Raw genomic sequence first — 27,520 nt, forward strand, 5'->3', positions numbered from 1 at the left:
TGTCAAAAAAACATATTTTCAAAAATTTGTTTAGTTTAGTTCAGCTGGGGGCCCCCTTGGGCCGGGGCCCTCGGCGATCGCTGACCTGCCGACCTGGCCAGACCGGGCCTGGGTACTTACCAGCCTGATTTTGATGTAATTTGGTTCGGGAATTAGGACATGAATGGTTCCAGAAGAATTTTAGTTCGTTTGATTATACCGAAAGGGTGCTGTCAACTGGAACTTTGGGGATGATCGTGTTTCCATTTGAGACAACTACACCTCTAGACAGACATGAAAAGCTAGGTTTCTCTATGTTAATTTAGATTTCAAATCTTCAAGTAATGAAAACACAAGTACTTCCATAATTATCAATTTAATCAAATGAACTTGTAACAAATCAACGAACAAAACATCTAAATCCATGAACTCAACTATCTGTCTTATTATCACCAGCACCTGAAGGCTCGCTTTTTTTACAAGCATCATTTTTAACAGGCTTACCAGTCTGAGTTATCGGTATGTTAATCTCTTTCGTATTATCCTGCAATTTGGGCGCCAAAATCGACAAAACTCCATCAGATGATAGTCTGGATTCCAACTTGGTGATATCGCAGGTCTTAGGTATGGTGTATTTCCTTACAAAATGGCGGTAGATCAACCCATGTTCGTCCTGTTTCTCCTCATGTTTTCCCTCGATAATAACGGTGTTATCCGAGTCCACACGAACGGAAAGCTCTTCCGGTTTGAACTGCTGCACGTCGAGATTGGCTTGGAACTTGTCCGTGTCCATATGAAGGGTGGAACCCACGTCTTGGCATGAAGTGTTGGTACGCCATGGCCTCAGGTAACTTCTGGGATAGAGAGCCGCTAATCTTAAATCGCGAGGTCCTGTAACGGGAGCGTAGAGGTCGTTAGGGTCAAGGGTGAGGCCGAAATGTTGGTCTAGTAAGCGAGAAGGATGGATCAGTTCATCTAATAGGATTGGTAACAGCGAGGACATCATGAAGATCTAACTTCAACTTCAAGCGTGGAATTTTCGAAACTCGTAGATCTTTTGTTTTGTTACCGTGGAAACGCAAGGATATTCCAGGAAGGCTTTGTTTGTTTTTTTTGTGGTTAGGCATAGAGACATTTTTGGTAGCGTTCGGAAAGTCATAGAAACTATATGAAAATATTTGGTGGATTCACTGATTTTTGGGTTAATGTCGGTTCTCCGTAAATCTTCTAAAATTTCTGAAGCTCCGCAGCTTTATCTTCGCAATGAGCCATAGAGCAACATTGAATAGTTTTTCGCTTGTTACTGAGCTTGGTGGACATGACAAATAATGGCGGGAATTCGTTTTTTGTAGTCATTTCCCACCATTCATGGATCTTGATTGATAGGAATAAGTTTATCTCTAATTCTGTGGCAAATCCGTTCATTCCGCCATACATTGTAGAACAAAATCGTTAGGGAATATGCCAGTTTCACACATATTCCATGGTTTATTTCATTATTATATGTTTTTACTGCGAACTCTGCTGTAACGGATTTATCTATTATCGGAAAATTGCACAAGTGCATCAAAATTACCGATAATTTTGCATGACAGCGTGTTGTCGTGAAAACTGCATCAGTTCATTTTCATTTTTGGAGAAGCTCTTTCTATAAAAATGAAAATGACCGAATGTAGTTTTTCAAAGAAAACACGCTTGGAATGCGAAATTATCCGGTCATTTTGATGCACGAGTGTAGGTAATTCGGGGAAATATTTCCCGAATAAACCAGAGATAACGATCTGTTATATTACTTGTCAAACTGATGCAGAATGGAATTGCCATAGATTCGAACTGTGTAAGATGCATAGAAACTATGCATCTATCAGTGCAGTTATCGCAGGGCTATTTCGCTTGCTACAATGCAATTATCAAAGGTAGTACCACGAGTGCTTCAAATATTATCGATAATTTTTTCTTTTCCATGAAAACAAACCGATTGATAAAATCACGAGTCCGTTAGGACGACTCTCATTTCAACCTTTTCATTTCTATAATAATGGTTTATCTTTGTTTAATTTTCTCTCGTCTGATATTTTTCGTTGATGTTAGATTGACCACACGTGTCGTGGTATTTTTTTTTGGTAGCTGTATATTTATATGTATTTTTTTTTCTTTTTTATTTTTGTTTGGTGAAATGATTAATCCAGATTTCTTGAGAAATTTCTTCTGGAGCTGACCAGACAGATGGCATTTTATGTTCGGAAAAGATTCCTCACAGCAATAAAAATTATATTCTGAAAATCATTTCCTTCGATTCTGTTCCATTTGCTATGCCATTAACTATGGATTTTCAACAGCTTGTATCTTTTCAACCAAGAAAAATGGTAAACGAAAAAAAAGTGTTTCTTTTTCGTTGAAATATATGTACAAGTCAAAGACTCACCCTGTATACATTTCGCCTCGTCAAAGTTTTATTGCCTTCTGAAAACGTCTTGTCTATACCTGATATATTTCCCTTACTTGTGGCTTTATAATTATCGCTCTGTAGAAAACAGACACGGTAGGCAAACTATTGAGCATGTCACCTGAAATTTATTGCATTTAGCCTGTACTAAATTCTTTTATGAAAGCGATTGACACATTGTATGAAGAATTCCTTATACTATGATTGGCATGTATACTTTAAATACCTAATCCTAAGGTCAGGTCTAAAAAAACGAATGATATTTTCAGTAAAACCCATGTAAAACCCCGAACTGACGAATAATAACTAAATTCGTAGATATCAAAAAATTTTAATCAAAATATATTAACCAAGGTTGATAATTTCATGCTTGGTATTGTACTTCTTCTTTAATAAGATTTCAATTTAATGGGAAAAATCACCAGAGAATTTAGAAAATCCAGTTTAGCGGTTTAAAATTAAAAGTAATAATAATAATAATAATAGTGCCTTTCGGGATAGTGCCTTCATTGAAAAAAATAATAATACATTATATAGGGGCGAAGTCTAGCTTGAGCTACTCTACTCAACCCCAAAATAAAAAAATATAAAAAATTAAATAAAATACAAATATCCTGGAAAATACTAACAACAAAAAATTATTTATTCAAAACATGAAATAATAACCCTGAAATAGCAACGGTGAACTCAGATCAACAAACCATCTGTTCCCTCAACAACAATGTATGTAGGTATGTATGCATCTGAATTTACCAAATGCATTCAGGTAATAGAGTTTTTTAGTGGGGATATATATTTTATTTATACTATACATATTTGAAATGAATAGATATTCACAAGGTTCGATGAACTAAAAATTTACACAAAATAAAATAAATAAAATAATTAAAAAATATTTACAACGTACATATTTACATAGATCTTTGGCTAACTTGAAAATTTCATCCTATATCATTTTCGACAAATACAAATCAGACAACTCGAAATATTTACAATATAAACAAAATCGGCAGAAATCCTTCACATATCACCCGTCTATGTTGTAGAAGAAATTCCTGATTGTTCTGTCTTCGGGCCGGTAGTATTTATCAATCTTCATCAAATCAGTTATCCTAAGATAACTGATGATGTGTTTCATAACCACTACCGGCAACTTATTCTGGAACACCTCGCACAGCAGTTTACGAGTCACATCCTCGTACCTTTTGATGCACAGACCAGCATAAAGTATCTTTATCATCCCCACGCCAAAGTATTCCGAGTGATATCTGTGGATAGCATATACGATATCTGTATTTCTCGCAAACTTCGCCGATTCTCTGGGTTTCGACACGAGAAACCTGTAGAAGCTTATAGCCGAATCTCCCATCAACTGGCTTTTGATATTGTCCAACTCGATGCCAAAACCTCTAATATAATTCGTCTCGAAATCGTTCGAATCGGTAAAGTTCACTTTGACGTGGCGTATGAAAACTTCAGCAATGTCCAAGTTTTGTTTGTTTTCTCCTTTTCTCATATGGATGGCCATCTGAATTTTACCGAAGGGTGTTGAGAATTCCTCATCAGGAATTCTGTAATCTGCTCCTAGTTGCAAAAAGGCTTCGATAACATCAGGATGTGCTCCTTTGTTTGCCTGAAAGGAAAAAATTGATGTTAAAAATATGGTTGAACCATAAAGAAATCAAATAGTTGCCTTTGGTTGCATACCATATGTTTCTACAACAACATTGAGTTAATTTTTTAGCACTTAAATTAATAACATGATTTTTGGAATCCTGTTTGGTTTTCAAGATTGTTTTTGAATTGTATAGTTTTTGTCTGACCATTCGATTTGCGATTTTGTTTATCATATTGACATTTGTTGGCGAAGTCAAGAAAATTATTTTCATAGTCAATAAAGGTGTCGATACAATACTAACAGGAATTGTTTGTTAATTTTGATGTAACAGCTTAATACATAAACTAAATATGAGAACTGTAATTTAGCACTTTATGCATATTTGATTGAGATGTTCCTGGTATGTCCGTATCATTGTTGAAAAAAAGGTTCCTCAATTAAAAGAGACGTTATGCAAGATCTTCAACGATTGCATTGAGCAGAGAGTTTTTCCATATGAACTAAAGCTTGCCATCATAACACCTATATTGAAGAAAGGAGATCCACAGTGTTTTGAGAACTACAGACCTATATCCATCTTACCGGTCATATTTAAATTATTTGAATCAATCTTGAAAAATCGATTGATGATTTTTTTCGAAAAAAAATACAATTTTATTCATAAATGCTAACATGGATTCAGAAAACATAGGTCAACAATAACGGTGATGATTGACGTTCTGAAAACTATTCTTGATGCATTCAACAACGAAGAGGAAATAGAATTATCCTGTATAGATTTGAGATGGCCTTCGATAGTGTTCCGCACGAAATGCTTTTACAGAAGCTCCAATTCTATGGTGTGATAGGAAAAGCCTCGGGAAAAGCATATGAAATATTTGCATCATATCTAGCAAGTAGAAATCAGAAGTAGAAGTCAGATGACTCAGTGTTTCTTCCGATATCAGAGAGAACAGAATAGGAGTTCCTCAGGTTTCAATATTGAGGCCTATTCTGTTCATAATATATACAAATGACCTACACGTGAACATGGAGTGCGACAGAATCTGCAGTTATGCTGATGACACGGCAGTACTTAATAAATCGAAGGATTTCTTACATTCAAAAAAGAAAAAAGCCTTAAATGACGCTCACCTATGGTTCTCTGCAAATGGTCTCAAGGTGAACATTAATAAGACCCAAAATTTGTTTTTTACTACCAAGAAGGAAACTGACGAATCCCTGTCATATCTGGGAGTCACCATACACATAGAGAAATTGTGTGGTAGGCTGTCAACAGCGATATTCTTGATGAGAAGAATAAATCAGGTCTCTAATATAAAAACAGCCAAGGTCTCTAATATAAAAACAGCCAAGAAAGCATATTATTCAGCTTTTCACTGCCATATGTTGTACGGGATCATACTATGCGGACCGAGTGGCTTTATAGAAAAAGTTCTCCTAGAACAAAAGAGAGCAATTCGAACCCTCTACGGAATGAAACTCACTGGTAGCTGTCGGGATATTTTCAAACAAGAAAAAATACTAACCGTAGTATCATCGTTTTTTCTGGCCTGTGTGAAATATGTTCATCGAAATCCTAATAAATTTACAACGAATTCAGAGATCACAGTTACAACACCCGTGAAACATAAACTTACTCTGCCCTATAATAAAATGAAGAAGACACAGCAAGGTCCAAACTACATATGTATAAAATTATTATCAGTGCTTCAGGTGAACAATTTTTTTTTTCGGCTATTACTCCAGAACGCCTGAAGCTATCGCTTTGCGACCTTTTGGTTTTTTCATACAAATTCGATGGGATTTCTGTTTCTGTCAGAACTTAAAGACACACTTTGGTTTTTCGCAGTGGAAGAATATCTTCTTTCGGCCATAACTCCAGAACGCCTGAAACTATCGCTTTGCGACCTGCAGGTTTTTTCATGCAAATTTATGGAAACAAAACAATGAACTTCCGACTTAGCACCCCCTATCAAAAGCAACAAAAACAAATTTAGTATACTTTGTCCTCAATCAACAAGATATTATCTTTCAGACGAGACCTAATTTGCTTTGATGATAAAATTTAGATAAATTGTTTTCTTTGTCTTGATGCGAAATAATGACAGGATCAGACAAGTTTTTTTAATTCAGTGAGATGTTTAGGAAATATAAAAAAATAGATTCCAGGGTTCTGAATGCCCACCCTGTACACACTTGATTATGTATCATCTTTATGTACATGTATAAATAAATTATTATTATTATTAATGTATAGCATTCGTAGCTCTAACTTCTATGAAATAGAGCTGTTTGTAAAATATGTCCAAGTTCACTCGTTAAATATACACTAATATAAAACATAAGTCTCATTTCAATGATAACCTTGATCAAGAAAAAAAAAGCTGAAAGAAACCTTACCGCTACATTCAGTGGTGTACATCCATCTCTGGACAAGTTGTCGATGTAAGCACCATGGTCCACCAGCATCTTCACCATCTCAGCGCTCTTCGCATAGTGAAGTGCTGCATATCCGTTGAGATTTAGTTCATCGACATTAGCTCCATAGTTCACGAGGATTTTTATGAGATCGGATCTCGATTTTTTGACAGCTTCATGGAGTACTGGCAGTTCATAGTTGGTAACGAGATTGACATCAGCGTTTCTGATCAGAAGCTTTTCGACCACATCCTCCGAACAATGCCTCACAGCTATGTGCAGAAGGGTGAGTCCAAGTCTGTTGATCGTCTGGTTTATATCAGGTATGTTGTTAAGGAGGAGATCGATCAAGTCCTGTTCTGAAATTGAAAAAAAAGGAAACTTTAAATTTTGTTCTGTGGTTCATTATTATCCATTATCTTGAATAAATTTTTATGAACAATATACATTAATTCGACGAAAATTATGTTATGTGCAAAATAGCCCAGAAAACGCGAGTATTGCATGTTCAAACAAGATAGGAACCGGATTGGGCGAACTTACGATGACGTAAATTTGAAGTTAACACGTGTGTTATTTGAAATTTTGTTCTTTTGATTTTCAAGTAACTATTTGCTAGCTTGACACCACTTGGGGCATGAAACCAACCGTTCTGCGACAAATCATCACTCTAGGCTATTGAGGTGATGGTGTATATGGCAGGGACCACTGAGTTGTCGTACTGATGATTCCACCAGTGATCTCAGGATGAAACACCGCAATCCCCTCAGAGTGGACAGGGAGGTATGTAAAAGTATATGGGTCATTCTACGCAAACTATCATTTTGAGTTGTATGAATTAAAAAAAAAACAAACATTTAAATATATTGATGATAAAATTTAGATAAATTGTTTTCTTTGTCTTGATGCGAAATCATGACAGGATCAGACCAGTTTTTTTAATTTAGTGAGATTTTTCGGAAATATAAAAAATAGATTCCAGAGTTCTGACGCCATTGTCTTCTTTCAAAACGTTGTTTCTTTTTATTCTGTTCGTTACTAGGTCTTATAATTTTGTGTTTCTTTTTCTTTAAATATCGATCGTGTTCGTTTTTTTTTTCATCTGGATCCGCCTTCAATCTCTCATACCTTTTTTTTCAGCTTTCCTTTACCGCTTTAATTTTTCTTCCTTTGACAACGGCATATTATCCTAAAAATGAATTTGATTTCTTTCAATAACAGAAAAAAAAAGATTTTTAGCTTCAAAATTCAGTTAAAACTGATGTGCGTGATTCTTCTAGACAAGTTATCATTCCTATGGCACCTTGTTTGCTAGAGGAATGACGACAGAAGAATGACGATTTTGAATATTCGATAAATCCGACTCTGCTAAATATTCTAACCTAGTTTTCTTCAGGATTGCTCTTGAATTAGTTATAATGATATATCATTCATCAGAAAGAAAAAAAAATATAATTTCACCAAATATACTTACCAGAGTAATGACTGCAGTTTGTGACAAATATTTTTTTAACAAAAGGCGAATTAACAATGATACACGAAACAGGTTTACAAAAAAAAATAATACTGCACGTGCTAATCTTGAAATGCTAAATGTATACTTCTGAAACGTTTGCTTATAGCTTCTCATCTGTTATTTCGTTTATGTAATTTTCTAGTAGTAGTTTTTATTACTTGGTTAATTATTTTCTGTAATTGGGTGTTTACCTGTTGAAAATAAAATAAAAATAAAGATCTTATTATTAGTAGGGCCAGAGGAATGACTAACTAGGACAGTTACAAAATAAATAGGTGAATTGTTCCAAGAAATCAATTGTTTTTCCAAAAAATTGGTAATATTCAAAAATTTTATTGTTTATTCAAATCTTTATTGGGAGTATTGCAATTATTTTAATATTTCAATACTACATATTCCAATCTCTTATTAGAACTGAGAAGCGCGGTTCAGTTCAATTTAATTTGAAAGAAAAAAATAAAAAAAATTGATATTATAAAAAAACCAATGGACTGTATTTTTGTGAATTCTGAAATATTTTCCAACACAAATGTTGCGAAAAATTCAGGGAGTGATTCCTTGTCAAAAAATAGGGTGGGTCTTTCATATAAACCTTTTTTTTCAGTTTTGATTGTTTTTTTCGTTACATTTATTTCATATTTATATCAATAAAAATATCGTTTTGACATCCACTTATTCGATAAATTTGAGGTCCAAAAAAATTACAACCTCCACAACTCAGGCGTATTATCTTGATTTTTATCTTATGATATTTTGTTTTCTCAAAAACCGTGAATTTTAGCAAAGAATTACGAGAGACCTTATTTGTTAAGAATGGATTAGACTATCCAAAATTAATTTTCTTATTGTAAAATATGAATAAAGAAAAAGTTATTGCGAAACAATTTTGAGAAGTGGCGTTCTCTACTCCTTGAGGAACACCACCAAAAAATTTTTTGAATGTCAGCTAAATTTCATTTGTGTGATTTTTTTTTCTTTTCAAAAAGAAATTAAAAACTACTTTTCGAGCGCCATCTTTAGGGGGCTCTAACTTAGCGGTAAGGGGCTCAAAAAGAAAGTTTATAAGGAAGATCCACCCTATTTTTTGACAAGGAAGCACCACCTAATTTTTTTCACAACTATTCATAAACACCCTTTATATATTTAATGATTTTTATTGATACTATTGAAATACGCATTTCATATATTTATAAAGATATAACTCCTGAAGATCTAAAAAACCGATCGTTATAAAATTGTATCAAAGATAAATAAGCCGCACTTCACACAGAAATAGATGGTACCGTTTATCAAAGAAACACAGACAAGATTGATGAAGCTCAAAAAACTCGTGAAAATAAGGGTAAGCACAGATGCCGACGCGCGACAGTAAAATATATGACTAGATAACGGCACGCTTGAACATAGCCATATTTATATTATGTTTTACCTTAAATTGAAGTTTTGTTGATCTTGTAATTATTTTAGACTTAGTACGCAAGTTCCAGGGATGTCTTTTTTGATAATTTTTGGGGGCCCCTGCGGACCATGCACCCGTGGCAAGTGCCACCCTTGCCACGCCCTAGATATGGCTCTGAATATTGTTATGTAAATAATCAAAATGTGGAAATAAAATAACTGTCATTCTGTCATTTCATGGTACCGTTTATCAAAGAAACACAGACAAGATTGATGAAGCTCAAAAAACTCGTGAAAATAAGGGTAAGCACAGATGCCGACGCGCGACAGTAAAATATATGACTAGATAACGGCACGCTTGAACATAGCCATATTTATATTATGTTTTACCTTAAATTGAAGTTTTGTTGATCTTGTAATTATTTTAGACTTAGTACGCAAATTCTAGGGATGTCTTTTTTGATAATTTTTGGGGGCCCCTGCGGACCATGCACCCATGGCAAGTGCCACCCTTGCCACGCCCTAGATACGGCTCTGAATATTGTTATGTAAATAATCAAAATGTGGAAATAAAATAACTGTCATTCTGTCATTTCATTCAAATGAATGTCCATCAAATGAAGATCAAATCAATTTAATAATATACATATACCTTTGTATGTTAAGAATGCATAATATACAATATATTTAATGATGAAAGGAAGAGAATTGCGCTTACAAACCGAAAAAGAATCATTAAAGCAACTATAAAAACAAAGAATGCGTATAAATCCGTAACTACATTTGAATTGTTCAAATTGACCTGAATATCACATTTATCAAATAACGATTTAATAAAGATCAATTAATAGATAAGTACCTATGTGTTTCCTGTTTTCCTTTATTTCATGGATATTCATTTGGAATGAAAAAATAATACACTTTTAGTTAATCATTTAATATGATTGACTCTTCAGTGTGGAAATTAACTGAATTAAGTGACAAAACTGTTTTTTTTTTCGAATAGGTACGAATATACCATGTTCATATAATTTTTGGAAACTGTAATTTCGCAAAAATATTTGAAAAGTAATTAAAGATTATTAACCAACTACAGATGGAAAGTATAGTAATTAATAAATTTAGTGAATTAATAATGTAATGAATAAAAAAAAGGTATGTATTCAAATTAGCTTTCAATTACAAATTACAAATATTTGAGCAACATGAATATGAAACTTAATGAGTAGACATTCATTATGTTCCTAATATTCCTAATAAATTCTTTATGAAAGAAATTTCGATGATATCTTCTCTATAATAATTATGTTTTATGACTATTTCAAGGAATATCATTTCAGAAACAAAAACAATTTGATGCATAGTTCACATATATATACATATCACATTAGCTCTATTGAAAAGAAATATCTCAACTCAATTAAGAAAAAACAATTCACATTTTACTCTATGGAAGATTATCGTGGAATGTGAGATATCATTAAAAAAATAAATTATCACAATGAAAAAATTAGAACAACACAATCATTCATTTGGTTTGAGACCACAGAACTATATGTAGGATATATGAAATGTGATTTATTATATTGTCATTGTTGACGGTTATTTTATCTAGGTGAAGGCCTAGACATTTACATTCCAATGGCTATTTGACCAAGCTAAAAACTAAAAAATAAAATCGACTTGGGATCTAGAAGAAAATTGCGGAGTTAGCGATCATTAATTGTATAATAATATGTGAAAATATTTGTTTCACGAAATTCGGTGTTTTCACGTCCTTGAGCATTCAACATATTGAAGTTCAATTCACAGAGTTAGTACCATTGAGTTATTATCCCATTGATATATCTATAGTTAGGACTATTGAAATCAGGCGACCAATTTGGACTAAGCCAACGTTTCGTCAGAATGTAGTCTAAATATATAGACGAAACATTGGCTCAGTGCAAATTGGTCGCCTGCTTCAGAATCCTAAGTGAATTCCAAAACCGGCTTAAGAATCAAATAATCTAAAAATCGATAATTTTTGCACTTACTTTTCGTGAGAATTTCTTCAGCAACACTCGCTTCAACAGAATTCGAATTGTAAGCATTGACTCCGTTTTCAAGAAGCAATTGCACAACTTTCTTATGTCCAGTTTCTTCATTGGTGTAATTAGAAACGGCAACGAACAACGGTGAATTTTCCAAAGGTTGTACCATTGTGGTAATGTCGATTTCCCTCCAAACCAGGAAATCTTCCACGCGTTCAGCATTTCCCTCAGCACAAGCTTTCAAAATATATTCCTTCAAGAAAACCTCGCGATTGGTATTTTTATCGGCATTACTTTCTGAAGCAGACATTTCTTTGTAAATGCTCACAAAAACTCTTTACGAAACTATCTGCTTGAGAATTCTGTCAAAAATCAGTTGTGATGAGATTTGAGGCTAAAGTGGACTACCTACTTTAAAATTTCAAAATTTTATGCAGAGGAACCAAAAATGACACGGCCTTCAATCTCTTAAAGAGAGGGGATGGTATGTGGGACAATCCATTAATTCCTTTGAACGTATTTTCGAAAATTACAATCTCTCTAATTTGCAAATTCTTGTACTTCTGATGATGCTAGACAATATAAAATAATGAAATATTAGGTTAAGAAGGAAATAACCTGATTGTAAATTGTAATGTATTCCATCGTTATGCGAAATAGTTGAGTCAAATATTTGCTTTTTCAACAATTTTATTTTCTTGTTTCTATAGATTAAAAGTGTGATTTTTTCAAGGCCAAACTGAATACAATTTCAGTTGAGCTACAAAGAGGGCTATTTTCGGAATTGAACACAATATGTTTTTCGAGAACGATATTCAAACGATAGTTTCAAGAGAATAGTTTAAATACTGTAAATTTCACAATATGGTTTATCATTTCCTCTTTCACCGCAAAATATTTCGACAAGTGATCAAAAAACAATAAATTTAGTGTATAGCCATACGAAATCCTAATGAAAATTTCAAAAATTCATAGCTCTGAAACTTCAAGCGCCATGACTTTGCGGTAACATTGTGGTATAAAGTATTATGGTAGCAATATACAGGGTGTTTCCAAATTAGACGTAAACTGTGGAGGTTTTAGTATCACTCATTTACTTTCGTTTGAGCCATATTTATTGATATCCGAAAATCAACAGTTTTCAAGATATTTGAGTTCTTGTTTTTTTTTAATAATTTCAGATATTACTTTGCAATTTTTTCTATGTTGACTAAGTTTGATTTGAACTTTGGATTATTTTCAACAGAAAAAGATATGAGATGTATGAAAAAAAGATATGAGATGTATGAAGAAAGCAAAACTATGCTTTACAAATTTTTTTTTTACTTTACAAAATCTGTATTAGATTATTAGATGTTGAATAAGAATCGATAAGAAAATATTTAAATTAGCCTGCAACTTATGAATTCTACAATTTATGTATGACAAATTTATTTTAAAAACTCAAAGTCCTTCTTTATTTCCTAAAAAAGTTTTCGTTAGAATGCAGTCACTAGTTTCATTTCAGAAGATTTTCATTAGAAAAGGGATAGAAAATTAACGATATAAATATTTTCTTTATTGCAATTGAACTTAAAATTTAGTTGAAAAATGTATTCATAAATGAAGTGCGAAAAGACCTCCACCATTCCTTATACAATCACGTGCCCTCTTTATGATTTCTTCAGTTGTTACTTTCTACCTGGAATTTACTCTAAATATTCTCGCTGCTTCGTCTATTCTCTTCACAAGAACAAGTTGCACATGTGTATGTATTTTCCTTTCATGTACTACATCTTTTAAACTGCTCCAAACCAGAGCCGTATCTAGGTACTATTGCGCCTGTGGCAATATGTTAGACAGCGCCCCCCATTGTCGAAGATTTTTTTCGCCCATTATATTTTCTTAAAGTATTTTTTTATTCATAATTTAAGTCATAAATTTTCGGTGAAGTTTTGAAATAATAAACAATATTATACATAGTGTATATGAATAGTTTCAAAAAAATTCAGGGAGTTATTATTTTTCGAAAAATAGGGTGGGTCTTTCATATAAACTTTTTTTTGCCTCCCTCTCCTCAGCTACAGCCCCCTAAAGATGGCCATCGAAAAAGAGTTTTCAATTTGTGAAAATTTTTTATAATTGTTTTTTTTCTCATTCAGTTTACATTTGTATAATTTCTCAATAACAATATCGTTTCGACATCCGCCTATTGGATGAATTTGAGGTCGAAAATAATTCCAGCCTCCACAACTCAGTCGTATTATCTGTGGATCTATTTTTTCTCAGAAACTGTGAATAATTGCAAAAATTTTCAAGACACCTTATTTGTTATGAATGGATTAGTCTATCCAAAATTAATTTACTTATAGTAAATAAAGAAAAAAGTTATTGCGAAACAAGATTGGAGGGAGGTTTTTTCTACCAATTCGAATCATAGAGGAACACCACAAACATTTTATTCGAATGCCTTCTCGCTCGCATGAAATATCAGCTCAACTTCATTTTTGAATTTTTTGGTTATCAAGAGAAAAATAATGTCTAAACGATATTTCGATGAGAACTGGTACGAATACCTATAAAATTAATGTAACAAAAAAACAATTATTAACTTTCCACAAATTAAAAACTACTTTTCGGGCGCCATCTTTAAGGGTCGTAACTAAGCGCGAGGGAGCTCAAAAAAATTATTTGAAACACCCACCCTATTATTTGAAAAGGAATCTCCCCCTTATTTTTGCACAACTAATCATAAACACCCTGCATATGTACTTATATTCATTGAAACCATTGAAATTCAAATAGGTACATATCTTTATATGTTCCTTATCTAGTTATCTCTTTAGATAACTCCTGAAGATCTGAAAAACCGATCGTTATAAAATTGTATCAAAGAAAAAGAAGCCGCACTTCACTCAAAAATAGATGGTACCATTTGTAGAAGAAATACCGACAACTTTGATGAAGCGCAAAAGACTAGTGAAAATAAATATAACATATGTCGACGCTCGACCGTAATATTCATGATCTGAATGCGGCACCTTTGAACATGTCGACGCTCAGCAGATATTTTTATGACTAGATTACGGCACGCTTGAACATAGCCATATTTATATCATTTCTTCCCTTAGATTAAAGTTTTGTTGATCTTGAGATTATTTTAGGCTTAGTACTGAAATTCTATGGAAAGCTTGCAATATTTTAAATGTTTTCAGATTCCTCGACATCGCTCGTTACGAGGCGTATATACAGGGTGGCCACTTTTTTAATGGGATTGTATTGGTAACTTTTAAACCATAAGAGTTAGAAGGTCGGTCAAATGGAGAAAAAGTTGCATGCATAGAAGCATTATCAAGCAGTTCAAACAAATCGAGATTATCAGGGCCGGTTATTGAGATATCATAAGAAAAGTAAATTATGTCATTTTGATTTTTCTTTTTTTCCCACTTTATTTCAAATATTATCAAAAAATGTTACAGGAATTTTTTATTCGACAGTAAATTATTCTCAATTTGACGTAATCAGATTTCGTATCCAACGTTTCGTACTCTCTGGGCCACCCCCAACCTCATTTTTTTCAATACGGACCTGCATATTTTATGACATTTTTCGAAATAACTTTTAACGCTGAATTCAACGATATATCATACAACGTCATTCAAAGTTGATTTTCAGGTGATTTTGACCCTCATCCAAATTTAATGGTGTGTATGTAAGAAAAAACAAGTCTATTAACGATATCAATATTCTGACCCAAATTCAATCGAACCCAGAAAAAAAATCGTGAACTGTGGCCAGTGAATGGAATTTTTCAAAAACTGCTGTTGATAAAATAGTCAAGAGAAGCGAATACAATGATTTCAAATTTGAATACCAAGCCTTGCAAAAATTATATCCTAATGATCTCAAAATAAAGTTCGATTGTGTGCTTTGTTTCAATGGAACAAATGACAAATACAACAATAGTGATACTTCGCGAGAAAATTGAGAATGTTTTGGAAGGTATTCAAGGAGACCAAACAAGCAAATGTATAAGAAGTATGGGTTCCAGAACCGTGAAGTGCATTTTAACAAATAGTGGACATTTCGACATAACACTTACTTCATTAATTTTCATTCATTTTCATTTACTTTCGAATAATCATTTGATTTTTATTTCATTTAATGATGCTTTCGTTAAATTATTATGAATTGAAATATTTAAATGATTATTATAAAAGAAGAACCAAGAAACCAGTGAACTGGTTTCTTGCTTTGATTCTAATATGTTCCATTTAGTTCAAAAGTACCTATCAAAAAATTAGCTATTGTTCCTATCCAAACATCTCTCTAAATTGCCTTTAGAATGATGTTTCCTCTATCAAATGCAGATTTTCATTCGATCAATAGTGTAGGTTGTGAAAATTAGTCACCCCTTCCTTATTAAATTTAGCTTCGTCTGTTCATAGGATCCTCGATAATAATCTGGCATTATCTCTGTCAGAATTCAGAATAAGTCGCCAAAATTGGTGTCTTCTAGCATAGTCACCATCTTCTAATCATTATTCTGCAAACGGTTTTCCTTCAGCACCGACCATACTTTTTGTGAGATATTCCAAGATCCAAGTCCTGAAGCACCAGCGTTTTTAGTCTTTTGCACAGTTTCTGTTCCCGCAAATCTGCGGTAGGTTGATGAAAAGACACTCTTGTGAGGAACACGCCTGTTTGGGAATCTACGTGAGTATTCTCTCTGGGCCTTGGAACTATTTCCATTACTGTATCCATACACAAAAAGAATATCTGCATATTCAGCATTAATAAACGTAGACATAATCTTTTACAAAATAATAAAATAGTATATTGGGATCTTGATCCCTTCTGATTACACATTCACAATTTTTTATGCCGAACATTCAGAAAAAAATTGTGCTGAAACGAAACTAGTGACTACATTTTAATGAAAACTTTTTTAGGTAATAAAGGAGGAATTTGTCAAGTTTTTGAAATAATTTTGTAACACATAAATAGTGGAATTCGAAAGTTGCAGGCAAATTGATATTATGGAAATTAATTTATCCCATTAATTCAAATAATACATCAGAAATTATTTTTTTTTCTCTTCATATAGGTATCTACTTTCAAATCATACTTATTCTCTTCAAGTATCTAATACATCATAGTTTTGCTTTTTTCATACATATCAAATCTTTTTCAGAAGAAAATAATCCAAAATTATATTCAAAGTTGGTCAACGTAGAGAAAATTGACGAAAAATGAATAAAGTTGGGAAATCTTTTGAAAATCACAAGAACTCAAATATCTCGGAAACTGTTGATTTTCGGATATCAATAAATATAGCTCAAATGACAGCTATGAATTTGAAAATATACAGGGTGTTTCCAAATTCGACATGAACCTTGGAAGATGAGTCATACTAACACGTCCTCCAAGGTTCATGTCGAATTTGGAAACTCCCTGTATATTTTCAAATTCAGGATTATGCATTGTTATGTTTTTTTTTAATAATTTCATTAAAATCCTAGGAATATCATTGTTTTATATACATGATAGGCCCATAGTGTTCGATGGGGAGATAACTCTTGTAAATTTTGAGATAGCAGAATGATTCACATTTTGACAAAATCGACAGCACTCAGTGCATAATCAATTTCCTTTGTCAACATAATCACCTTCCAGTGAGATAAATATACCCATTCAAACATTCCTCTGAATTTTAAGTACCTTTTCTACAGAAATATTTGTCTCTGTTTTCGGAATATAATTCAACCTTGACAATCACTTCTCCATTAAAACCAAATTTCCTTTCCTGGTGCAGCTTTTAACTGTTGTTGTCAACGGAGTCGAGTCTGAATTACACTATTCAAGCCATTGATTTGCTTGCACAGTATGTATGTTTTCTTATAAAAAAGCGATGTTTTATGAATGCACGAACCTCGCTTTTATCCATTTGTCATACAGTAACGAATAAAGTATCATTTCAATATCAAAATTACTATATCCCAAGGTGGTGTGGAAATGAAATTTACCTACAACTGCTATGAAAAGTAGTGTATTCTTCATAGCTTACTCAATTTCAAAACTATGTATTCCTCATACTGTGGGAAATATTATTTCTCACGGCACTTTTCCCACACCTCGCTTGGTAGACAAATTAAATTGGGCTTTTTAGTCGTTTCTATGGAAACGCAATAAATTACCACATACTGTCAACGAAGGCCATTTTGATTTGAATCATTACTTGAATCATCGAAATTTGTGCAGTTGTAGGGAAAGTATAGTGTGCAACATGTGGAGAAAGTCCTTTTCTCGCTCGTGTGTTTACGACACTCGCCTTTCAGACTCGTGTCACTAACTTTCACACTCGCGAGAAAAGTTGGACTTTCCCCACTTGTTGCACAATATACTATTTTTAGCCGAAATAAGGTTTACGGCGCTCCATAGCAAAAACTATAGATTTTACAAAAAAAAGTGTGATGTATAAATTGTAGGAAATATTCTCTAGTTTTCTAGTTCAGTATTCTATAAAACTGTTTTTATCATAACATGATTCGGAAAGGAGATATCTGATTTTGGGCGACATTTTTCCAAGTTGAAATTCGGAAAGAGCACATCCAAATCTATAAAATAAACAATTTTCAAAAATTTCGGAAAACTTTCCAGGCAAACCCCTCTAAAAAAAACTGACTTCGAAGCATCTGACATAACGGAAATCCCTTGAGGAAAAGTGCTAACCGTACAGAGCCGTTGCTAGAGGGTAGGCAGGGTAGGCGGTCGCCTAGAGCGGCAAAATTCAAGGGCGGCATTTCAAGCTTGATAAAAAATTACATGTGTAGAAATTCAAAGTTCCAATTGAGATTTAATTCAGTCAGCAACAACAGGAAGGAATACCGACAAAATTAATTACCATCAAAAACTATAAAAGACCGCATTATACATTATACTCATAAATATCCAGATGTGGCGTGATCCCCTTATAATGCTGTTTACAAGTTATCGACGCTAGAAAAAACACATGCACTCTTCAGGATTGTAGGCGCTCGCTTTACGTTGCCGAATTTTATTGCCACTTGGGGTTCTGAATTATTTTCTTTTCAATTCTCTAATCAGAATGTTGATTCCTCAGAATGGAATGCAAAAAATCAGAAAACAATTTCATCACTCTTCCAACTGATCCTTCTTAAGAAATACATCTAAGAGGCTTTATTATTTCATACCACATTCCATTATTCCATTATATTACTTACCCGAATCTTGACCAACTACTCGATAACTGAGAATTTACCCGAATTGTGACATAATACACGGATATGGATATGGATCACCGAATTGCGACACTGAACCTGAATTGGACTATTCACACTGGATTGAGAAAAGACCGAAAATGGAATGATACTCTGCATCTACTTACCTACACATTAAGGCTAATGTAAAATTTTTTAATATTTGTGATTTCACTCACAGAAAACCATTTTACTTGGTTTTCTCTATTTTTTGGATATTCATTAGTCCCTCATATGTATGTTTATGTATATGTAAACTTTGATGATGAATATATTATTATATTATTATTATTATTATATTATATTCATTATTTATATTATATTCTTCATTTTTATATCATTATTATATCTGCATATCATATTATCTAGTGTTGGGCGTGAGCGCATTCGAATTGAATAATGGTTCTCAAAAAAAAAATTTTTTTCCAAGCTTTTTCTAAAATCGAAACTGAGCTAGGAACCTGAAACCGTAGGGCCCCTCTAGAGGGGCGGTAAACAATAGGGAGCGGCATTATCTACTTTTTCTTTGAAATCTGGATTACTGGAAGAACGAATTAAATATTTTTTTTGATTTAAACGAATTTCACTAATGATTTTTTTTTCACTAATCTCAAACATATTTGCATTGTCAATTGCATTGTCAATATCCGTAACATCTATTCGAATTTAAAATAAGTGTTGATTCGCATCATTCGGTTATTTAATTCATATCATATCAAAGAAAAAAAAACGAAATGTTCGAGCGCTATATATCTAGTCAAATCTCAGCAGAAGGATCTGAAAGCTGAATTCAATTCATATATTTTATCATTTATTCAATAGAATTCAGTTGAGCACATTTGTTTATTGTTTATTGCATTTCACTTATCCTAAATCATCTATTGGATTAAAAATTGAATTCATAAAAAATAATTATACTTAAAATACATTTTTTCCCTCCTTAAATACTTTTCATGAAAAATTGGGGAGTTATTCACACTTCCAAACTGAAAATTTGAAAACAAATTCACCAAACCAACATCTACCCCAAACCCCCGCCCCCTCCTTTGCTGAGTACAAAATCCCAAATCTGAAAGGGTTCCGATTTGTATTTTATTTTTGCCGGGGCAGTAGAAATCCTTGAGCAGGCGCTGGACCCCGATTATCCAATATTAATTTTTAGCATTCTGCAGAGTAGGCTTCTGTTAGGGCGGCAGTTTGGCTAGCGACGGCCCTGTAACCGTAGACACATGTTTCGGGCTTTCGGTGAAAAAGTGTAAGGATGAACAACACTTAAAGGAAAACAACAAACAAACGGAATCAACCATAGAGCCAGGGACCGTATTCTCGACAAGTGATCTTTCAAAACGTATACGTTCTTTCAGTACTGTGAACACTGAATGAACAACGCATACGTTTTGAAGACAGCTATAGCTACCTGCGTGATATTCGAGTCCAGGAACAACAAACATTTGTAAAGGATAACAAGGGGATTATTCCAAAACGAAGAAAAGAATACGGACATCCCTCTAGGCCAGGAAAAGTGCTAGACACGTGTTTCGGGTTTCCGGCCCTCATCAGTACGGTGAAAAAGTGTAAGGAGGAACAACATTCGGAGGAAAACAACAAACAAACGGAGTCAACAACAGGAGCCGGCCGGACATTTGTGTTTTCTGTATGTTCCAACTTTTTCACCGTACTGATGAAGACTGAAAGTCCGAAACACGTGTTTATGGTTAGCACTTTGTGCGTTATCTTTTTCTTTGTTTTTGAATTATCTCCTCGTTATCCTTCACATATGTTTGTTTTTCCTCGACTCGAATATCACGCAGGTAGTTATAGCTGTCGACAGAGCCGTATCTAGGTACTATCATAGTATAAGGAAAGGATAGTAAGCCAGTGTAGTGCTTTTTTCGATTTTGTTGATGTTGAGCGCCATCTAGTTGCACTCACGTTAAGCCTCGAATTTTACTGTCAAAAAATTGGTCCGTAAAGTGGAGCCCTCTGAAAGAATTGGTGTTATTTTGAAGAACTAAAATATTTGAAATAGAGTGGTCAGAAGATTTCTATAATTTGATATTTTTTCTGCTCTACAATAAGAATTTACGCCAGTGGCGTGTATTTGTGATAAACAAGTACAATGCTACAAGTTATCATGAAATCACTAATCAGGTCCAGTCGTCATGAAATGATATCTCTAGGTTTTTTCAGGATTTATGAATGGAATAAACTCCATTTTCCGGGATATCGATATTGCAATTGAATGTATTTGAAGAATATTCGATTGATATTGTTTTGTTATAGATTGAGTGAGAATAGGTAGAGTTTCTATCAACATTAATTTCCTAATGTCGTAAGTTCCAATGAAATTTCTCAAAAGCTATATTTAGCTTTTGACAGTTGGTTTCGATCATTTTTTCCCAACCTTTTACGATTCTTAGGCCCAGTTTCACCAAACAGCACTTGATCCCAGATTGATTAAACTCCGCTTGTTACTAAAGCAGGCTTAACAGTGTTTTCTGTTTCACCATGCATCAACCCGTCCGAAGATGATCGCGATTAACCAAATCGCGATTAAATAGTTAGACCATTTGGCAACGTTGTGAACAAAGGGTTCTAATAGTGTTCTGTATCGTATTAGCAGTGATGACCACCATTGGCGCTAGGTGTCAGGTGTCATTCATTCATAACTCATAGCATTTCAAAACATTTGTCATCTTGTAAACAAAAAACAAAGTTAATTTTTGCCGAAAATGTCGAGTGATGTGCTTCGAAATATCGGAAACTTGCAGAAGTTAAAAAGAAATTATCCCATTTCACAAAACCACACATTCTGGCAAAAAAACTATATAAGTAATTTTATTAACTTATTTATTTTTATTAACAAGTTTAACTGCTTCTTAAATAATATTTCAATCAAACATATCAATAAATTATTCTTTGCAATAAATTTCATAAAACACAAAAACAAAGTTTACGTGTATTTTAAATGGGAAATATTGAGCCTAAACATATAGTCATATTTTGATAAAATTGACCCAAAAATTAAAAATTTCCGGAAAAATAATTACATAGACAAGAGTTCCATACTGATAAATAATTATTAATCTCAACTTGAAAGGTTATAATCCTCCAAAAATGGCCGATTAGTGCTAAATCGCGATTGGTCGATTAAATGGCGCTTTGGAGTGTGGTGAAACGCTACATTACATTAATCGTGATCTAAGGCCTCACTAGAGCTAAGTCAAGATTAAAGCATTTGGTGAAACTGGGCCTAAGGCCCAGTTTCACCAAACAGCACTTGATCCCAGATTGATTAAACTCCGCTTGTTACTAAAGCAGGCTTAACAGTGTTTTCTGTTTCACCATGCATCAACCCGTCCGAAGATGATCGCGATTAACCAAATCGCGATTAAATAGTCAGACCATTTGGCAACGTTGTGAACAAAGAGTTATAATAGTGTTCTGTATCGTATTAGCAGTGATGACCACCATTGGCGCTAGGTGTCAGGTGTCATTCATTCATAACTCATAACATTTCAAAACATTTGTCATCTTGTAAACAAAAAACAAAGTTAATTTTCGCCGAAAATGTCGAGTGATATGCTTCGAAATATCGGAAACTTGCAGAAGTTAAAAAGAAATTATCCCATTTCACAAAACCACACATTCTGTAAAAAAAAACTATTTAAGTAATTTTATTAACTTATTTATTTTATTAACAAGTTTAACTGCTTCTTAAATAATATTTCAATCAAACATATCAATAAATTATTCTTTGCAATAAATTTCATAAAACACAAAAACAAAGTTTACGGCTATTTTAAATGGGAAATATTGTGCCTATACATATAGTCATATTTTGATAAAATTGACCCAAAAATTAGAAAAAAATTTGCTGGCTGCGAGTGATTTTTTTTTCTTTGTCAGCTGTTTTCAATGTCTTAAGTCCTATTGATCCTGCCTCACTTCTGGATGTGGATCTTCCGCAATCTCTTCATGTTCTTCCACTACAACCCTTCCAATTTCCCTGCGCTGTCGCTCTAGCATTACCAGCCTGAAATATACATATAAATTAGCATTTGCTTTGCTATTATAGAAATGCCAAAATATGTTCAATAATCTTCAGGCCGGACACAAACCTTGTGAAGTATTGATGAACCATAGTACGTCTTTCTCGGTGCTCAGGGTAATCTCTCCTCTCGTTCAATGGATGACCTAAGACTGCTATGGGATTTTGTCCCATGTCTCCCTGAGCTATTATAACATCCCATGGTGCTGGTAGGTTGGCTTCAAACTCAGCATCAAAAGGTGGGACATCTTCCCCACGTCTTCGTAGGACATTATGAAGTACAGCCGTTGCCACTATTACAGGAAATACTTTATCCAAATCGATTCTAAAACCTAACGATAATACAGGAAAGCGTCTTTTCCAAACTCCAAACATTCTTTCCACAGGGTTTCTCGTTCTGATTTGAGATTCGTTGTATAATTGTTCCGCAGGGTTCAAACAATTTTCAAAAGGAGTCATGAAATACTTGGTACAGGAATATCCACTATCTCCTACTAGGACAGCATTTCCATATCTGTCATCATCAAACATAGCTTTCCGATAGCAATTACGGAATATGGTGGAATCATGACTACTTCCAGGCCACCTCGCAACTATGTCTGTGAATTCAAGTTTGGCATTGCATATAGCCTGAACATTCAGTGAAAAGTAACCCTTTCTGCAACGAAACAGCTCTGCATTATCACCACCTGAAAAATGACATAAATTTAATGAAACAGTGGGAGAAGAATCATTACATGTAGGAGGAAAGAAGGACGTACCTGGAGTTTTAATTTTAACATGAGTGCAATCGATGGCACCCAAAACCCTTGGAAAGCTTGCAGTTCCGAAAAATTCAGTCTGTGTTCTTCGAATTTCCTCCTGAGTTTCAGGGAATGTTATATGCAGTGGACGGAGAGAGGCAATAGCAGTACTCACTCGATGAATTATTCTGTGGGCTGTCGATTTACTAATTCCAGTGAAGTCTGCAACTGTCATTTGGTGACAACCAGTAGCATAGTATCGTAAGGTGCATAGTAACTGATTCATTGGAGAAACAGAATTATTCCTGGAAATCAATAGGAAACGCAAAATCAGTGTATCAAACTATATTGCAAACATAACCTCAACAATATCAGTAGCTAATTCAAAAGGAAAATGAAACATTAAAACTTACTTGTCGTTTGCAAATTCAATTTGTTCCTCAATTGAACCCAGTATTTGGAGTGCAGCTTTTTTTGAGAGACGGAATCTTTTCTCACAATCCGCATTGTCCAAATTTTGGAAATGATCTTCTCTTTCTCGGATCCATCGAGGACGTCGAACGACAAATTCTTCATCACTATCATCATCTTCAAAGGCAAGATCATATACTCGTCGAAAGGCCATTTTAACGAAATTTCCGGAAAAATAATTACATAGACAAGAGTTCCAAATAATTATTAATCTCAGCTTGAAAGGTTATAATCCTCCAAAAATGGCCGATTAGTGCTAAATCGCGATTGGTCGATTAAATAGCGCTTTGGAGTGTGGTGAAACGCTACATTACATTAATCGTGATCTAAAGCCTCACTTAAGAGCTAAGTCAAGATTAAAGCATTTGGTGAAACTGGGCCTAAGGCCCAGTTTCACCAAACAGCACTTGATCCCAGATTGATTAAACTCCGCTTGTTACTAAAGCAGGCTTAACAGTGTTTTCTGTTTCACCATGCATCAACCCGTCCGGAGATGATCGCGATTAACCAAATCGCGATTAAATAGTCAAACCTTTTGGCAACGTTGTGAACAAAGAGTTATAATAGTGTTCTGTATCGTATTAGCAGTGATGACCACCATTGGCGCTAGGTGTCAGGTGTCATTCATTCATAACTCATAACATTTCGAAACATTTGTCATCTTGTAAACAAAAAACAAAGTTAATTTTTGCCGAAAATGTCGAGTGATGTGCTTCGAAATGTCGGAAACTTGCAGAAGTTAAAAAGAAATTATCCCCTTTCACAAAACCACACATTCTGGAAAAAAAAAAACTATATAAGTAATTTTATTAACTTATTTATTTTCAATAACAAGTTTAACTGCTTCTTAAATAATATGTAGCCTTTGTATAAGAAATTAATTATTTATCACTTTTTTAATAAGTAAACAAGATTTTCATTTATATTTTTTAATGTAAATTATTGGTTTCCTCTAATGATTTTTGACTGAATGTATGTAAAAAATATTCACATTTTATGTTTGAACGTTATTAAGTGACTTCCTGTTTGTTGAGTTTTGTTATACAATTAAAGTTGATTTTGTACTTGAGAGCTTTAATTATCCCATTTCACAAAACCACACATTCTGTAAAAAAAACTATTTAAGTAATTTTATTAACTTATTTATTTTTATTAACAAGTTTAACTGCTTCTTAAATAATATTTCAATCAAACATATCAATAAATTATTCTTTGCAATAAATTTCATAAAACACAAAAACAAAGTTTACGGCTATTTTAAATGGGAAATATTGTGCCTATACATATAGTCATATTTTGATAAAATTGACCCAAAAATTAGAAAAAAATTTGCTGGCTGCAAGTGATTTTTTTTTCTTTGTCAGCTGTTTTCAATGTCTTAAGTCCTATTGATCCTGCCTCACTTCTGGATGTGGATCTTCCGCAATCTCTTCATGTTCTTCCACTACAACCCTTCCAATTTCCCTGCGCTGTCGCTCTAGCATTACCAGCCTGAAATATACATATAAATTAGCATTTGCTTTGCTATTATAGAAATGCCAAAATATGTTCAATAATCTTCAGGCCGGACACAAACCTTGTGAAGTATTGATGAACCATAGTACGTCTTTCTCGGTGCTCAGGGTAATCTCTCCTCTCGTTCAATGGATGACCTAAGACTGCTATGGGATTTTGTCCCATGTCTCCCTGAGCTATTATAACATCCCATGGTGCTGGTAGGTTGGCTTCAAACTCAGCATCAAAAGGTGGGACATCTTCCCCACGTCTTCGTAGGACATTATGAAGTACAGCCGTTGCCACTATTACAGGAAATACTTTATCCAAATCGATTCTAAAACCTAACGATAATACAGGAAAGCGTCTTTTCCAAACTCCAAACATTCTTTCCACAGGGTTTCTCGTTCTGATTTGAGATTCGTTGTATAATTGTTCCGCAGGGTTCAAACAATTTTCAAAAGGAGTCATGAAATACTTGGTACAGGAATATCCACTATCTCCTACTAGGACAGCATTTCCATATCTGTCATCATCAAACATAGCTTTCCGATAGCAATTACGGAATATGGTGGAATCATGACTACTTCCAGGCCACCTCGCAACTATGTCTGTGAATTCAAGTTTGGCATTGCATATAGCCTGAACATTCAGTGAAAAGTAACCCTTTCTGCAACGAAACAGCTCTGCATTATCACCACCTGAAAAATGACATAAATTTAATGAAACAGTGGGAGAAGAATCATTACATGTAGGAGGAAAGAAGGACGTACCTGGAGTTTTAATTTTAACATGAGTGCAATCGATGGCACCCAAAACCCTTGGAAAGCTTGCAATTCCGAAAAATTCAGTCTGTGTTCTTCGAATTTCCTCCTGAGTTTCAGGGAATGTTATATGCAGTGGACGGAGAGAGGCAATAGCAGTACTCACTCGATGAATTATTCTGTGGGCTGTCGATTTACTAATTCCAGTGAAGTCTGCAACTGTCATTTGGTGACAACCAGTAGCATAGTATCGTAAGGTGCATAGTAACTGATTCATTGGAGAAACAGAATTATTCCTGGAAATCAATAGGAAACGCAAAATCAGTGTATCAAACTATATTGCAAACATAACCTCAACAATATCAGTAGCCAATTCAAAAGGAAAATGAAACATTAAAACTTACTTGTCGTTTGCAAATTCAATTTGTTCCTCAATTGAACCCAGTATTTGGAGTGCAGCTTTTTTTGAGAGACGGAATCTTTTCTCAAAATCCGCATTGTCCAAATTTTGGAAATGATCCATCGAGGACGTCGAACGACAAATTCTTCATCACTATCATCATCTTCAAAGGCAAGATCATATACTCGTCGAAAGGCCATTTTAACGAAATTTCCGGAAAAATAATTACATAGACAAGAGTTCCAAATAATTATTAATCTCAGCTTGAAAGGTTATAATCCTCCAAAAATGGCCGATTAGTGCTAAATCGCGATTGGTCGATTAAATGGCGCTTTGGAGTGTGGTGAAACGCTACATTACATTAATCGTGATCTAAAGCCTCACTTAAGAGCTAAGTCAAGATTAAAGCATTTGGTGAAACTGGGCCTAAGAGTTTTAATTAAACACGGATAACAACGATTCTGATTTAAAAAATCATTTTCAGTTCTTTCTTCGTTAATGGTTGAGCTTGGATTTAATAAAGTAGCTTATTTACTTTATGAAAAAAACTGCACAGCACTAAGATTGGCTATTTGCTTAGTATGTATAGAAGAACTAAAATTCCATCTGTCTCTACCAACTCTTGAACTTTTCTTTATAAAATTTCTTTTATTTGATATTAAAACTGAATTTTCCAATTTTCAAGTTTTTTCCATCATTTTTACCAAAAAAGATGTATTACTAGGAAACCTCTAATATTTCAAGCTCCTGAGCTATATGAAAAATCCATTGATATGTTCAATCCACAAACTACAACCCGAAAATATTCATTTCAATTTTAAATATAAGGTAAATATAAAAATAAAACATGATTTTATTTATTTTCAACATCATTGAGATATTTCAATATAATTTGGTAAACTTTTCTTCAAATATTCATAAAAACAT

At 33.8% G+C, this 27,520-nt stretch overlaps 4 protein-coding genes across 4 annotated transcripts; all 4 read right to left on the reverse strand.

Moving 5' to 3' along the window:
- Positions 1–339: 339 nt before the first annotated feature.
- LOC123684146 (protein lethal(2)essential for life-like) lies at positions 340–1,065 on the reverse strand. The gene has a single exon (XM_045623294.1). The coding sequence runs from the start codon at positions 983–985 to the stop codon at positions 410–412; it is 576 nt and encodes a 191-aa protein (XP_045479250.1). The 5' UTR covers positions 986–1,065; the 3' UTR covers positions 340–409.
- A 2,150-nt stretch (positions 1,066–3,215) lies between these two features.
- On the reverse strand, positions 3,216–11,721 carry LOC123685318 (putative ankyrin repeat protein RF_0381). Its single transcript, XM_045624976.1, has 3 exons — positions 11,415–11,721; positions 6,447–6,823; positions 3,216–4,058 (listed from the first exon to the last, which is right to left on the reverse strand). Exons 1-3 carry the CDS (start codon positions 11,719–11,721, stop codon positions 3,453–3,455), a joined length of 1,290 nt encoding a protein of 429 aa, XP_045480932.1. The 3' UTR covers positions 3,216–3,452.
- Positions 11,722–22,528: 10,807 nt separating this feature from the next.
- On the reverse strand, positions 22,529–24,210 carry LOC123684762 (putative nuclease HARBI1). The gene is made up of 4 exons (XM_045624199.1): positions 23,878–24,210; positions 23,483–23,769; positions 22,792–23,410; positions 22,529–22,706 (listed from the first exon to the last, which is right to left on the reverse strand). Exons 1-4 carry the CDS (start codon positions 24,087–24,089, stop codon positions 22,601–22,603), a joined length of 1,224 nt encoding a protein of 407 aa, XP_045480155.1. The 5' UTR covers positions 24,090–24,210; the 3' UTR covers positions 22,529–22,600.
- Positions 24,211–25,248: 1,038 nt separating this feature from the next.
- On the reverse strand, positions 25,249–26,925 carry LOC123684675 (putative nuclease HARBI1). The gene is made up of 4 exons (XM_045624035.1): positions 26,598–26,925; positions 26,203–26,489; positions 25,512–26,130; positions 25,249–25,426 (listed from the first exon to the last, which is right to left on the reverse strand). Exons 1-4 carry the CDS (start codon positions 26,714–26,716, stop codon positions 25,321–25,323), a joined length of 1,131 nt encoding a protein of 376 aa, XP_045479991.1. The 5' UTR covers positions 26,717–26,925; the 3' UTR covers positions 25,249–25,320.
- Between the last annotated feature and the right edge of the window lie 595 nt (positions 26,926–27,520).

Source organism: Harmonia axyridis, chromosome 7, assembly GCF_914767665.1.
Source record: "Harmonia axyridis chromosome 7, icHarAxyr1.1, whole genome shotgun sequence".
NCBI classification, from domain to species: Eukaryota; Metazoa; Arthropoda; class Insecta; order Coleoptera; family Coccinellidae; genus Harmonia; species Harmonia axyridis.

What these genes read in the sequence shown, in the direction of transcription:
- LOC123684675 (XM_045624035.1), bottom strand. Translation starts at nt 26,716, where the DNA reads ATGGATCATTTCCAAAATTTGGACAATGCGGATTTTGAGAAAAGATTC. An exon ending in TGTTAAAATTAAAACTCCAG is followed by an intron (nt 26,131 to 26,202) that starts GTACGTCCTTCT and finishes GTCATTTTTCAG; the next exon opens with GTGGTGATAATGCAGAGCTG. An exon ending in GTTCATCAATACTTCACAAG is followed by an intron (nt 25,427 to 25,511) that starts GTTTGTGTCCGG and finishes TGTATATTTCAG; the next exon opens with GCTGGTAATGCTAGAGCGAC.
- LOC123684146 (XM_045623294.1), bottom strand. Translation starts at nt 985, where the DNA reads ATGATGTCCTCGCTGTTACCAATCCTATTAGATGAACTGATCCATCCT.
- LOC123684762 (XM_045624199.1), bottom strand. Translation starts at nt 24,089, where the DNA reads ATGGCCTTTCGACGAGTATATGATCTTGCCTTTGAAGATGATGATAGT. An exon ending in ATTGAATTTGCAAACGACAA is followed by an intron (nt 23,770 to 23,877) that starts GTAAGTTTTAAT and finishes ATTGATTTCCAG; the next exon opens with GAATAATTCTGTTTCTCCAA. An exon ending in TGTTAAAATTAAAACTCCAG is followed by an intron (nt 23,411 to 23,482) that starts GTACGTCCTTCT and finishes GTCATTTTTCAG; the next exon opens with GTGGTGATAATGCAGAGCTG.
- LOC123685318 (XM_045624976.1), bottom strand. Translation starts at nt 11,721, where the DNA reads ATGTCTGCTTCAGAAAGTAATGCCGATAAAAATACCAATCGCGAGGTT. An exon ending in TGAAGAAATTCTCACGAAAA is followed by an intron (nt 6,824 to 11,414) that starts GTAAGTGCAAAA and finishes TTTCAATTTCAG; the next exon opens with AACAGGACTTGATCGATCTC. An exon ending in GTACACCACTGAATGTAGCG is followed by an intron (nt 4,059 to 6,446) that starts GTAAGGTTTCTT and finishes TTTTCCTTTCAG; the next exon opens with GCAAACAAAGGAGCACATCC.